The sequence below is a fragment of the Apodemus sylvaticus genome, chromosome 4, assembly GCF_947179515.1.
Source record: "Apodemus sylvaticus chromosome 4, mApoSyl1.1, whole genome shotgun sequence".
Lineage (NCBI taxonomy): Eukaryota > Metazoa > Chordata > Mammalia > Rodentia > Muridae > Apodemus > Apodemus sylvaticus.
The window spans coordinates 49150192-49165518 of NC_067475.1; the positions used below are offsets into that span (position 1 = coordinate 49150192).

At 34.0% G+C, this 15327-nt stretch overlaps 1 protein-coding gene across 1 annotated transcript in view; it reads right to left on the reverse strand.

Moving 5' to 3' along the window:
* Col11a1 (collagen type XI alpha 1 chain) overlaps positions 1-15327 on the reverse strand; it is a 172402-nt gene that overhangs the window by 97011 nt on the left and 60064 nt on the right. Inside the window, exons 12-24 of the mRNA XM_052179401.1 lie at positions 14332-14406; positions 13268-13351; positions 11105-11161; positions 8219-8272; positions 4623-4676; positions 4454-4507; positions 4241-4294; positions 3107-3160; positions 2951-2995; positions 1720-1773; positions 1245-1289; positions 991-1044; positions 388-432 (exon numbers count right to left, since the gene is read on the reverse strand). Of these exons, the coding sequence (XP_052035361.1) occupies positions 388-432; positions 991-1044; positions 1245-1289; positions 1720-1773; positions 2951-2995; positions 3107-3160; positions 4241-4294; positions 4454-4507; positions 4623-4676; positions 8219-8272; positions 11105-11161; positions 13268-13351; positions 14332-14406 (729 nt within the window). The remainder of the gene's footprint in view (positions 1-387; positions 433-990; positions 1045-1244; positions 1290-1719; positions 1774-2950; positions 2996-3106; positions 3161-4240; positions 4295-4453; positions 4508-4622; positions 4677-8218; positions 8273-11104; positions 11162-13267; positions 13352-14331; positions 14407-15327) is intronic.

Here is a 15327-nt window from a genome sequence, read left to right on the forward strand (position 1 = left end):
TTGGACATTGAAAGAATAAAATTTAATGTGCAATTCCACAGCTTCCTTTCTGAACGCCTAATTCTAACTGTAAAGAAGTTTAACATTTATAGACTTTCAGCCAAATTACATTTTTTAAATAATGAGCAAGTAAAGATGAACACTGTTATCTCAATTAGTTACTGAAATTATCATTATTGATAATCTTATCAGAAATCTAAGTTGAAGTCCTATACTTTTCTAAATTACACGTCAAAGATGTTTAAATAAACTCTATCCAAATTTTATTACTGTGGTTCTAATTCAGGTTCTAGTTCTTTATTATTTAGATAATAAGGAGGAAAAATATGGAGATGTAAAATAGCTTACCAGTGATTCTGAGAACACTAGAATAATTGAACAACTTACTTTTTCTCCTGGAGGACCAATTGGGCCTTGTGGACCAGGAAGTCCCTGTTATAAAAGAATTTATTTAATGCCAGGAATCATTTCACAAGGACATGTTTTCACAATATTCACAATAGATACTTAAATCTATGGCACTTGTATTGATTCACAATAATCTCTCCCTCTCTCTCTCTCTCTCTCTCTCTCTCTCTCTCTCTCTCTGTGTATGTGTGTGTGTGTGTGTGTGTGTGTGATTTTTCTTCTCTCTTTCACTTTTCTCTCCCCCTCTCCCTCCTTCTCTCTTACTCTCACTTTCCCTATTTTTCCCTGTTCTTCTCTCTAACACACACACATACACACACATACACACACACACACACACACACACACACACACACACTTTTACTTCACAGAGAGTTTTGGAGCAGTTTGAGTTTTCATAAGCTGCTTTTTACAAGAGCTTATAATAAATACAATTTATTATTAATAAATAGACTATGTCCAGAACCTTCTACCATAGCACCCTATGAATGCTGAGTAAGTCACTTTTGTCTTGAACATGCAAAAAGGAAATATTTTTTAAATTCACAGTTTAAACATATTTGTCAAGTGGCTTAGACTTACTTGAGGTCCTGGATTTCCTTGCTGACCTGGTGGTCCAGGCTCCCCTTGAGGACCCTGCATGGGAAGAAATAAATAATTAGTAAAGTTTTTATATTATAGTTTTTTATTCTAAGTGTTGAAAATTAGTCCCAAACCAGTTTCATTCAAGAAGTGTCGAAAACATATTTAATAACGTCTAAAAATACTTTTTAATTTAACAACAGTAAGTCCAGTGGTCTGAAATAGACGTGAGTTCATAGATATTAGCTGCATACCATGTTTCCTTTTGGTCCTTGGGGGCCATCTATACCTCCGATACCCTTCAATGAAGAACAAAATAGATGTAAAATTTTAGATATTAAAAGTGAAAATAAAATGAATCCTTTTATAATATGCTGGTCAGTAGCCTGTGGTGCTGGAAGATTCTTCAGTAATTAACAGAAATGAGAATTTAGTATTTAACAAAAATTAGAAAAGACTTGTATAGTTCCTCCCATCCATGTCTACACTGAAAATAATCTACCATCATTTTCCATTGTATGCTATGATTAATCATGAAAAGTTTAAGAGCTACCTTAAACAGACAGAAAGAGCAAGGATGGAGAGAGAGATCAATTAACCTGACAGCCAGCATCCACAGAACTCAGAGTACTGGAGTCCAGTAAATTAGTGTACACACACACACACACACACACAATTTTGCAATGAGCTTTCTCCTAGAACACCCAGAATGTTCCCAGTAACACGTACCGGCTGCCCAGGAGGTCCTGGCGTGCCCCGAGGTCCCAGCAATCCTCGTGGACCCTGAGGGGAATAAATGAAAAGGAGAAATCATGCATAAGAAATGTCCTCAAAACGGGCCTCTTTCACAGAAATTTTTAGTATAATCTGTGAATTAAAAATATTTACTCATCTCCTACCAGTGCACTGAAAGTAAGTGTTTAAAGAACCATTTTATATAATATACATATTGAATGTTTATACAGATACAAAAGGAAAACTAGACAACAGTGTTTAGTATAGAAGCTTTCTTAGATTCGATTTATTTACACGTGTATCACATATCACATTTTTTTTAAAAAATCAAAATAGTCTATTGTTCTTAATAACTTTGTGTCATTTTCTAACTTGATTGGCCCACTCAGTTTTGTTATTATGACACAAAGTGAACAAACAGAAAAGCCCAGACTCCTTCACTTTCCTGTTAGATAAGTTACATCTAGGGAAAGCATTCATTTAAGAACAAACAGCTGGGTATTTATCTCTGAGGGTTATACAACCACGCTCGACTTGAAGGACTTTGAATTATTAGCAGTTACAGTCCAATTCCCTTTGTGTCCCCTTCTCAAAGTTTGTTCCCAGCTTTAGAAAAGTACGTGTAATAATCTGCTCTATTTTCTTTACCTTAGTTGACCTGGCTGCTTTATAATGAAGCAAATGAAAGCTGCAGTTAGGAAGCCTTCTCAAGTCTTGTTCTCTTCCTGAGCTGGCTCTGGGTAAATATCCACCACTGACCTTCCTTAGTATCAACAGTTATTGGACAGGAGTCATATAGCCTTTATGGGTAGTATGTAACATCTTAGTATCTTGCTTCAGCAAACAAGGTTAATTTATATACAAAAAATTAATTCTGGAATTACTGTTGGTATTAGAAAATACTTTTTATTAAAAAAATAAATAAAAATGCAAAAATGAAATAAAATGTCTAAATTTTAAAAAAAGAAAAATCTGCAACAAAACCTAACTAATAAAAATTTTGAGCAGCAAGATGTTGCAGTCTACATTGCTTTTTTGTTTCAAGTCACAAAGGTTTTGTTCAAAAGAAAAGGCAATTGTATTCACTCTGTTTTTAACATAAAAATTCCTTGGTTAATTTGTGTAAAATGCAATGTTTTCTGAGTTTAGCATTGCCAACCTAGTATAAGACACTATTCCTCTTAAAAGAAATTGGTATTCAAAAATAAAGAAAATAATTGCTTACAGCTTCACCTGGAAGACCCCTGGGTCCGATCTCCCCATCTTCTCCCTATGGGTGACAGAAATAAAGAGTCCTATTACAGTGGTGTGACTTCAAAAGGACTTGTTCTCTAGTAGATTAATTGTAAACAAGTGTAAAACAAATAACATCTTAGTATACCCTCATTCCATCATCACCAGGGAGGCCAGGGGGGCCTTGGGGACCTCTTTCCCCCTAAGGAATAAACAGAAACAGGATCAATACAGAAATCAAGGTGACTGTTTCCAAGTACATAAGACAATGATCACAACCAGGTTCAACAGGACACTTGTCCTGGAAACTCATCTCCCTTGGACCTTTCTTAGAGTATTTCCAGTAGCAAACTTTTAAGCTTTACAAATTAGTATGCTAGAAAAATTTGCCCTCAATTTTTAATAAAAATGATTTAAAGAAAACCTATGTAAAATATTTTCTGGCAGTTATTAAGAACTGAATCGTTCAGAATATTATTTATGAGTGTCTTAAGAGTGGATACTCTTGGACATCATATTTTCTTAATTTCTGAATATTTCATATTAAATCAGGACAGCTCATGGAAGCTTCTTAAAGGGATTTAGGATTTATTTCACCAAACAAAATTATATGTGCATCCTATTATGTGTTAGGTGTGTGATGTTATTTTGTTAGGTGACTATAAATTAAATTTCCTTTTCTTTTTCCAATTTACCTAAATATAATCCTAGATTTGTTCTTCATTCTGGTGAAGAAAGACACAAATAACCAATGCTTATTGTTTTTAAAACCTTCTCTCAATTTTCCACTAAAAATAACCTAGCAGTCATTACTATTCAGCTTGCTGATTTCTTTAGCCTAACAATTAATGAGTTCTTGTACTGAAGTGTTCATCACAAAGAAACAATATGTCTCCAGAATATCTGCAGGTATCCCAATCTGAGTTTTTTCCACAGAAATAAATGTAAAGAATATGCAATGCTCAAGAAATAATATTCTCATTTAAATTCTCCAACTCTTCTATTCAAGTAATCTTCCTCACGTCTATGAGCAAAGAGATTCTGCCTCTATCGTTTTGCACGTAAGGAATATTTTAATTTCTACAAGTAGAGAAAAAAACATACTGTCACGATGTACAACCTGTACCTACATCAGGATCCAATAGCTACAAAAATTTACCAAATGGAATCACCACTGTTTGTGTTAATTTTTTTCTTCTGATTTCCAAAAGTCCACAAAAACCATCTAAGCTCCTAAGATTACTATTACATTTTGAATTAAAATGTAGTGAAGGTATCTTACCCTGTGACCTTTGTCACCTGGCAGACCTGGAAGTCCATCAAACCCTCGGTCTCCCTGTAAAATCATAATCATATTACCATCACATTCTCATTCTAGGTCAGTACTCTAATGTCAGTGTAAAGGGTAAATTTCAAAAGATTTTATATTAAACTATGATATTCTCAAGGATAAAGTGCCAAACATGGTCTGAATACAAAGTTTTAAAGTCCTGACCTTAGACCCAGGTTCTCCGGGCATGCCTCTTCCTCCATCTGCCCCTGGACGGCCCTAGAAATGCCAAATGCAAGATTAAATTAGGAGGGTCACATGACAATAAACACAGAGACAAACTAACCAATGACTAAAGTTTCATCTCAAAGTACACAAGGAAAAATAGCCATACCCGCTTTCCAGGTTTTCCAGTTGGACCAGGAGGACCTTGGACACCTCGAGGACCCTATATGAAAACATTCAAATCACAGTGCAGAAATCTTAATCAGTTAAAGTCAAAAGAAGTGGTTTTAGAAACCAATATTCTTTGTGTTCATCTGCAATTATTTAATCACAGGGAGATTATTTTGGCATAAAAATTCTAACAAAGCATAAGTCAGAAAAGCAATTTTCTTAAGGAAATTCTCATATTAAAAAATTATATTGCAGGCAGGAGCTGGAGGGGATGAGGGTTTATAGGGGGAACTGGGAATGGGTATAGAATTTGAAGTGTAAGTAAATACAATATCCTATAAAAATGAAAAAAAACCCACTATGTTACAAAGTATTTTATGTGGATGTGAATACAGTCAAACAAAAGAAATATAATGATATACTTTGAAGCTCTTATGATCAATTACACGTTCAGTTGTCAGAAAGATGGTTTCCACATAGCAGTCACCGCACTATGATAATTCCATCATTTGTTCTCATTTCAAGCGGTTGACCCTTTTCCTTTTCATTGTTTAAACGTCCTCTCCTAGGTGACTCATCTCCCAAACCACTGATCACATTGGATTTAATCACCTTTCAAACATAGCGAAATCTCCTATAACATAATTATCTGCTAAAGCTTTCAACTAAATCTCGTTGAATGATTCTTACAACTATCCACAAAGTCATGACGATCATGTTCTAACTGGAAAGATGCTCTCACTGCAGGCTAAAAATATTTGTTCTGGAAATGTAAGGATGACAGTGTCTAATCATTGGATGTCAGAGAGTGTAGCTTAAAAAAAATGTTGGAGAGGAGTCTATCATGAATCTAACCAGAAAGGATGAGAAGTACCAACTGAACAAATGATGCTAGGCTTTTTTCTCCCTTAATGAGCTGATTTTATTTTACATGTATGTGCCTGGGTGTATGTAAGTGTGCCATACATGTGCATGAGCCTGAGAACACCGTAAGAGGACATCAGCTGCCCTAGAACTGAACTTTAAAGGTTGTTAGTAGCAGTCATGTGGGTATGGAGAACCAAACCTGGAACTTCTGAAAGTAATGAACTTAGCTGATTAACAACCTAACCAGCTGTGCAATAGGGACAGATTTTCATGAAAAATTTCTTCTTTGATGTCACCTAACTTTTTGGGCTTACAAGCTCAACAAAGACTATAAGTCCTAAAACACAAACCATGCTTTCAGATTCATCAGATGAGTATATGCGTTGCTTTGCAACTTTAAATGAGCAATAATGTTTCAATATTCTTATGAGGTGTATTTTAATATTTTTCTGAAATTCCCAGTGAACCAGCCAGCGTTTTCCATCTTTGTTACATCAATGTTAATTAAACAATGAAATCAAGGCTAACACATCTTGGACTGGTTAAATATTGTTATCAATGTTCTAAGGGTTTTGTCACAAGAAGTTGAGGTGTCTCCATGATGGAATATTTATCACCAAGAAAAATGAAGGACTGAAGGAGCTGAAGGGGTTTGCAACCCCATAGGAAGAACAACAATATCAACCCACCAGACCCCACAGAGCTCCCAGGGACTAAGCCACCAACCAAAAAGAAAGCCATGGAGAAATCCATGGCTCCAACCTCCTGTGTATCAGAGGATGGCCTTATCTGGCTCCAGTGGGAGGAGAGGTCATTGGTCCTGTGAAGGTTTGATGCCAGTGTAGAGTAATGCCCAGGCTATGAGGTGGGAGTAGGGGGCTGGGTAGGGGAGCACCCTCTTAAAAGCAGGGGGAGGGGGATAGGGTAGGGGGTATGCAGAGGGGAGAGCAGGAAATGGGATAGCATTTGAAATGTAAATAAATATATACAATAAAAAAGAAAAAGAGTGTAGCATTAATGCACTCAAAAACTATGAGTCTGAAGACCTTATAAGCCTTATCCAAAAAAAAAAAAAAAAAGAAAGAAAGAAAGAAAGAAAGAAAGAAAGAAAGAAAGAAAGAAAGAAAGAAAGAAAGAAAGAAAGAAAGAAAGAAAAAAAACAGTAATAGAATGTGTGGCACAATTTCATTTAATGTTTTTCTGAAAAATGTGCAAAATTCCATGATAAGGACTAGGAGAGTAGCTACCAGATGTTTGTCGGTCAAACAAGGCTTCATTTGTAAAGGGGAGATACGAAGAAATTGTGTGCCTTCTGGACATGACAGCACTGTTGGACTCACAAATTCCTAGCAGCTGTGGTTGACTACACATGATCAAGCCATTCAACATTCCAGCATGGAATGACTGTCACTTATAATTGAGGTGTTTGTTGGAGTTAGTATCAGTTGTCTTAAAAGTACAGCTTCATGCTGGTTCCCCAACAGGAGGAGGGGCTGCCCTGAATCTGTTGCCTGTCTGCCTGTTGATTCCATTCCTCTAACTGGTCTGCATTGGCTGGCCTCAGTGAGAGAGGATGTCCCTAGTACTGCAATGATTCCATGTGTGGGGGAAGGGGGCTGGGGTTTTGAGGAGGGAGAAATTGGGGAAAGGATCTGCATGACTTGGTGCTGGGAGGAGATGAGGGGCTGATATTGAGATGTAAAGTGAATAAATAAATTTTTTTGAAGTACAGCTTCTAGTACCATAATCATGTTTCAGTGGATGGCCCATTCCCGTGAATATATGGGCAGTACAAACTGGAGTCAATGGGTTATTTAAGAGAAAACAGGAAAAACATGAATAGAAAGAAGACATCAGGTTGGGGAGGTCAGAGGTTGAGGGTGAGGATAGATCATGTTAGGAGGAGTTGGAAGTAAAGATGATTGAAATACTTCCTTTGATCCTCTTAAAGAAATAATGAAACAATATAAAATTTAATAAAATAATTGTTGCAATTTATAGAGAATTTTTATTGTAATCATAGTTACAAAAGTATATAATGGGCTCTGATTCTATTATTCCATATCATTTTTAAATAAATCTAATTATAGTGAAAGAAATGGTATTATTAGGAAAGACTAAGAGGGGGTAATTGTGGGTGAATATAACAAAAATATATGCATGCATAAAATGGCATAGAAATATATTATTAGGTATTATTAAAGTATGATTACAAAGCCATGAAGAAGGAAGAAGGAAGGAAAACAACAAGAGACAATGCAGAACTCCAAATACTGAGTATTTGGAAATCACATTGTCATTTTTTTTGTGTTTTCTTGTTTCTACCATAAATACACTGACAACATAGCATCTCTCTCTACTTATCTAATACACAAAAGTCTGACATTAGCTTACATGAAGAGTGCTAAGCACTCTTCATGAAAAAAAAAATATGCTGTTTACTGTCTGCAGAAGTTTGAGTAACACAACTGCCATCTGGCTTCTCTTGTCAATGGCATCATGTAAAGTTTATCTCAAACCTGTGAGGTCCACAATTCAAATGTTGTGTAATTAGCCAATTAATGGAAAAATCAGCAGTCTACTCTGATTTTTTTTTTCAATTAAAACCATGATATGGGCTTAAATGTGATACAAATCCATTCTTTACTCCTAACGTTTCCATTGCTCTACCACATAAGTAGAAACAATAAAAATACATAAAGGAAGAGAACAAGTTCTGGTTCTTACCTGAGGACCGGGGTCTCCACTCTCACCTTTGGCTCCAGCTGAGCCAGGACCCCCCTGGGGAGAAAAGTAAAACAGACCACCAGTGAATATCAAGTCACCAGTGCTCTTTAGTTCACTAGAAATAAATACACATATCTTCTTAATCATTTTGATATTTCTCATGCAGTGAGCTATTCAAGTCCTCTATCTAAAGTGTGGTACTTCTAGACATAGCAAGTGCACACTGATATAAGAACTATGCATAGAGATCTACATTCCACTTACAAATGAACAGAAGCCAACATTGAAATCACACTGAAATTTTCTTTTAAATGTTTAATTTAACAGACATTGTCTAGTAAACAACACTTGAGTAACCGCTGCATTGTGAGTTACTACTAGGGTAGTAAATTTTCAGAGTCAGGCACAACCAACTCTTTTACGTATATAATTCACAGGTAGTACATTTTATAGTTTTTATAAAGAACTGTTTTAGAAAGAAGCTATTGGTACTTTTCTTATTATTGTGAAATAATATCACAGAATTTTTCTAACATTGTTTTGATGTATTCTATAATAATGAATCATTATAATAAATATAGCTTACAAATATTTATATAATTTAAACAGTACAATGATGCCAAGCAGATTAACTGCAAGAGAAAATTAATTGCTTTAGAAAGGAGTTATGGAATTTAAGAATATATATTATGCATCCATACTCCCTAAAAGTTTATAATATTAAAATTAATACAGTTGTTATAGGTTACTTTGTGTGTTCAAAAGTATTCTGATTTATTTTCATCAGCATACCTTTCTTTTATATATATATATTCTTTTTTTACAATCCAAAAGCTTTCCCCTTTCCCAGTTCCCCTCTCCCCATATGTCCCACATGTTCTCTTCTCTCCATCCATTCAGCATACATTTCATTAAACTGAGTTAGTTACAAGTCAAAACTTGATAAATCTGAAAGAAGCTCTCTAGAGCCGCCTAGTGGCAACAAAGTAAAATAACTCCTACTCTGTCTCCCAAGGAAGATTGAATGTATTTTTAAATTTTCCAAATTATACCGATAACTTTCAAGCTTCTAATAAAGAACTCTTGCAACTAATTTCCTATAATAAAATGAGGGCAATGGAATAAATTAAATTAAATTATTATTCACTGAACTGAATACAATTATAGAGTGGTCAGGTTGTTTTGAATTTATTGGCTGGGTTTAATTCTCTGTACATATGCAGTACTTGCTCTGTAGATTGCAGTTACATTCTTTTACATATAATCAAAATTATCACATAATTGATAGAAAGAAGATGAATAGGAATATTATTTCTTCTTCTTTCTATCCTAAAATTTTATAAAATATTTCTATATTCCTCTCATGTGCATATAATTTATTTGTATAACTAATGTGTGAATAAAATTTATTTATTCGTTAAATGACTTAATATATTTTTCTTTCTTGAGTTTTGAAAAGCAGAACAGTAAGAATAAATAATAAACATTTTGATTCAAAATGTTCATTCAAATGCTTAAATGTTCAAAAGTGTATATAAGTGAAGTCATAATGAATATGCTATCTGAACTTTTCACACAAGAATATATATCAACATTTTATAGATATAATGAAAATGTGAAACTTAGTTTAAGGAACTATACATTTAAAGAAAGCAAAAATACTTTTTACTTTTTATTGTATTTATTAATGTATTTGGCAGTTTATTTATAGTCTTCACGGTACTAGGGATTAACATTATCAGGGATTAATTAGACCAGCTAATTTCATCATTAATAGCTATGTAGTACAACCTAAAATTGGGGAAAGTAAGTCTTCGGAAAATTCTTTTATTATTCAGGACTCTTTTAGCTATCATGAGTTATTTGTGTGTGTGTGAGTGTGTGTGTGTGTGTGTTTCCATATGAGCTGAAAACAACCTTTTTAAGATCTGTGAAGAATTGTATTGGAATTTTGATAAAGATTGAATTGAATTGCATATTGCTTTAGCTAGGCTGGCCTATTTTACTATGTTACTCCTCCAGACCTGGGCAATGGGCACTTTGTATCTTCCGATATCTTCTACAATTTCTTTCTTCAAAGACTTGATGTTTTACCATACAAATTTTTTGTTGCTTGCTTACAGGTACCACAAGATCTTTTGTATCACTTGAAGCTATTGTGAAACTTTTGTTTTCCTGGCTTCTTTCTCAGTCATCTCATTTGTATGTAGAGGGCCAACAGTTTTTTATGAATTAGTTTTGTACTACTTGGCTGAAACTGTTTATCAGGTGTAAGAGTTTCCTCTGATGGAACTTTTCTGGGTCATTTATGTGTACTATTTTATCATCTGTGAGTGAAGATACTTTGACTTCTTTCCAACTCACAGGAAGAGAAGAATATGAAGAAAATATAATTAAATTTAAAAATTGGTTTGAATAATGAAAATATACTATGAAAGAAAACATTCAGAGGAGGCACAGGAAGGGAAACTAATCAAAATATCCAGTATAAAAATTATTTTCAATGAAATGAAATGTAAAAATTGCATGGTAACTATCAAATATTTCACAGGTAATTTAGTGACAACTCAAGTATATAATTAACTTCCAAGGATTTAATGTAAAATTGCATTTTGATAATTAAATAGAATTCAAATAAATTATAATTATGGTTTAAGTAACAAATATGTGACTTTATTACACTTGTTAAATTTCCTTTAATTCAATGATAGAGTCCCTAAAAACTTATAAAGAGAATTATTAAATTTTAAACTGAAAACTCGTAAAATGAGTCAGTATCAGTCACAAACAATAGGTTTACTAGCCTGAGGAATGAACAGAGTCTGGAAGATGATGTTGGAAAACATATTAATAGGAAACTTTTAACATATAATTTATGTAACATACCACAGGACCTGGTCTTCCAGTAAGACCCATTGGGCCAGGAGGGCCTCTCAGCGCAATCTAGAAGATAAAAACCATCAAGTTTAGGAAGGCTTCCCTAGTCGTATGTTGTAGCACAAAACATTCGAACATGATATCCTTGGGTAGTATACAAATAACAAAAGTATAATACCAACATACATAGAAAAGTTTAGTCAATGGTGAAGTGCACATAGCTCGAAGGTTCTACTCAATGATCAGTCATGTCTCAAACTGTTATCCAGTATATTGCAAAAATTTTATCAGTTAAAAATAGATTTCAGAAAAAAATATATTATCTAAAAATAGTTTTCTACTATGAAGCACACTGAGGGATGTCAGTAATCCCCACTGGAAAGTTTGGTCAGGGAAGTGGCCTACCTGACTGACCCCTGCTCAAGGATATGGTCCTGTCATTCCTTCTTCGTATTTATTTGTTTGTTTGTTTGTTTGTTTGTTTATTCATTCATTTACTTGGGAAACAGAAGTTTATTTACTTTTTCTGGAGATAAAACATTCAGTCACACAATTCCATAAAGTGGAACATTAGTCTCTTACTCCAGTAGGCTGGATGGTGTGCTTAGAGAAATTATTTTCTGATCTCGCAATGTTTCCACAACTATGTTTACATCATTCATTGTTTTAAAAGCCAGGTAATGCCTGGCTTACTGTAAAAGGGGCTAATCACAACCTCCTCGCTCGCTCTCTTACTCTCTTACTTTCTTACTCTCCTCTCTTCCCCTCTTACTCTCTTCCCTCTCTGTCCCTTCTCTCCCATTCCCCTCCAACCTCTCTCTCCATCTGTTTATAACTAGATTCTATTCTCTCTCTCTCTCTCTCTCTCTCTCTCTCTCTCTGTGTGTGTGTGTGTGTGTGTGTGTGTGTGTGTGTGTGTATTACTCTCTCTCCTCTCCCTTCTCAACTCCATCAGGCCCTAAATAAACTCTATTCTATACTATACATTTGATGTGGCAGATAACTCAGGAGGAAGGGAAGCTTCATCATGAGCCTACAGAGGCATTCCCTCCCATTAACCATACTTTTCAAACATTTCCCTGTCTTCCTTTTCTTTTTATAAAACACAACAGTATACCCATGCACACACTAGCAGCAATAAATGAATAAATAAAACCAAAAACCAAACCAACAACAACAAAAAAGAAAACTCATGAAGAGAAAATGGTAGTAGAGCTAGCTGAAGAATTTGAAGGTAGGGAACTGGGGGATGACTTAATCAAAACACATTAATAATATAATTTAGGATAATGATCTATCAGTAAAGAACAAAAAGAGGACTAATAAAAACAAGGAATTCTGCAATCTCAAAATGTTCTAACTTCAACAAATTCAAAACAATGATATTTCTAAGAAAACCATAGAGATAATTAGTTATTATAAATAATTTTAGTTATAATATGCCTTAATATAATAAGCACATATTCTCATTATCATCCATATCACATAAATAATAATTTTTCACATGAATAATTGTTTTATTCATAATGAATAAATATTGAAAATAAATTAACACTTCCACTTACATATTCAGTATTTTACAGATACATAGATGATGATCATGAATTACAAAGTTATCTTAGACATGATACTGATATAGTTATTATAATGATACTAATCCTAAGTCCTACTTACTTTCTTTCTTAATGACTATAAATTTATGAACAAATGCATTATATGAACTCTGACTCCTTCCTTGTTTGTTTTCTGGATTCTCATATCTACATCTTCACTCCTCTAAAGCTAACTAAAAATGAAATTATCTGGTTTATGAATTAGAGGAGCATATTCCTTTCATTGTGTGTTTTCACAATTACTCCTATAGTAATAGGTTCCCAAGTTAGCAGAGAAAGCCAGGGTGTGAAAGACAAGGAATGCTAGCTATAATCTCTCAATAGTTTGTTAAAAACAGGAGCCTTGTATGCCATTGTGGGATAAGATAAGCATTTCATGGGGCAATGCAAGTCATTTATTTAATATTACATTTGTAAATATTATTACTGGTAAGATAAATATGCTTTTAGAATTTTTCCACGTAAATTCCATCTGATGCATGGAAACACTCTTCCACGGGCCTGCACACTGCTATCTGATAGAGTCTGGTTATGTGAACAAGACACAATGTTTTCTTACCCGAGCCTGCTGAAGAATCGCCTGAGCTTGGGCTTCCTGCGCAGAGATTGTTGGTCCTTTGGAGCCGTCACCCCCATAGCGGAACTAAGAAAAGATAATATGAGCACAAAACCGGCCTTTGACAGATTTATGGGATTAGGTCTTTTAATCATTACATTAAAAATTAAATAAAAGATAGATATTTACAAAAGTTCCAGGTCATGTTCTGTTTGAGAGAGCAATTCTGTCTCAGTCTCATACTACGGTGCTTGCTGTTCAGTCCCCAAGACCAATTTCAAAGCAATTGTAAACAGACCTCTTCATTTCAAATTTTATTACTGATACACTTGTTAAAAAGAGTCATGCCCCTTTTAATCTGCAGAAATGGTACCCACTCTAGCATTTAACTCACGGGTATTGCAAGTATATTAGACTGAGCAACGGCTACATAGGCAGTTCTTCTCTGGTAACCAAAACCTTTGGAATCTCCAAGACCACAAGGAAATATAAATGTCTCTCTCATCCACCATTAAGCAGCTGCTTGCTATTACTACTCTGTAAAATTCTCAAGGTCTGTCTCAATTTTTGACTTGAGATATCATATGAGTTAATATTCCCCTCCACATAAGTATTTCTTTGAATTTCATTACACTAAAGCTGATAAATGCATTTTCCTAGATGTGTGGCAGCTAAGTAATTTTATAAGAGAATCAATATCAAAATAAGTAATTTTTGAGCAATGATGATACTAAACACTTAACTTCTTTAAAATGCTTCAGTGGGAGTCAATAGTAGGGTAAATAGTATAATAATATGGTTAATTAATGTACAAGCCAGGGCTGCCCACATGATTAGACAGATTATGTACTTTTCACTGAATAAAAAATAATCTTAGATTAACACTGGTTTAGTCTAAAGAATACTATTTACCAGAGTTCCGTTCAGTGAAATGCCCCTGCATTCAAGGTTTGCATGATTTCCTTCATTCCTATCCTTCCAAAATGTTTCCACTCAATGATTCAATTACAGTATTGTTGAGTTACATAATGAGAATTTATCTTTTTAAAACATTTTTTAAAACCTACTGGTAGCATCAACATGGTCCCAGGAGGTCCAGGTAAACCATCGGCCCCTGGTAAGCCAGGACGTCCTGGTGGGCCCTAGGAAAGGAATACAATAAACAAAATCAATTAATACAGTGTATAATATCAGGGAGCCTGTGATTGCTGAGAATGCACCTGCCCTCTCTGATTGGTTAATCTCTCCTAGGTAAATACACATAGAAAGGATTAGATTTCACTGTACTTGTTGCAAAGAGCCTGAAAAATGCACACTTACTAATGTACAATCGAAACAGAATGCAAATTATGATTGAAGTTGATAATACGGCTTAAAATTGCATATCATGAAACTATCCTATATGTTCTGGCAGGAAAATCAGTATGAAGAAAAAGTGAAAATTTAGGTTTCTACAGTTGAAAACAGATTTAATTTCATAAAATTTGGTTAAGTATTACTTAATAGATATGTAGGTAATATCTATTTAACATATAAATAGATATTTAAAGTGTATCTTCTACCTATGTTAAACTATCACCAAAGAGGGTATTTTATTAGTATAAGCACTAAAGTTAATATAATAAATTGGCATTAAGTTACTCAATAAAAGTGTGCTTAATAGTATAATGAATATATATATATATATATATATATATATACATATATATATATATATATATATAAAACACAGGTTTAGATAGATAGATAGATAGATAGATAGATAGATAGATAGATAGATAAACAGACACAGAGAGAGAGAAGGCAGAGAGAGTTTTCAGTAAAAGGAAACTTACTTTTACACAGTCAAATCTTATTTAATTAAAAAGGTCCAAATTCTAAAAATTAATAACAATATATATAGAGAGATACAATTCAAATTACCAATTAAAATGTTATTAAAAATGAAAATGATGTGAAATGCCTCATTGGGTGAAGTGTTTGTCCTGAAAGCTTGAGGATTTGAGTTTAAATATCCTACTCCCCCCCATATGCTTGGACTGATAATGTCAGTGATGATGGCT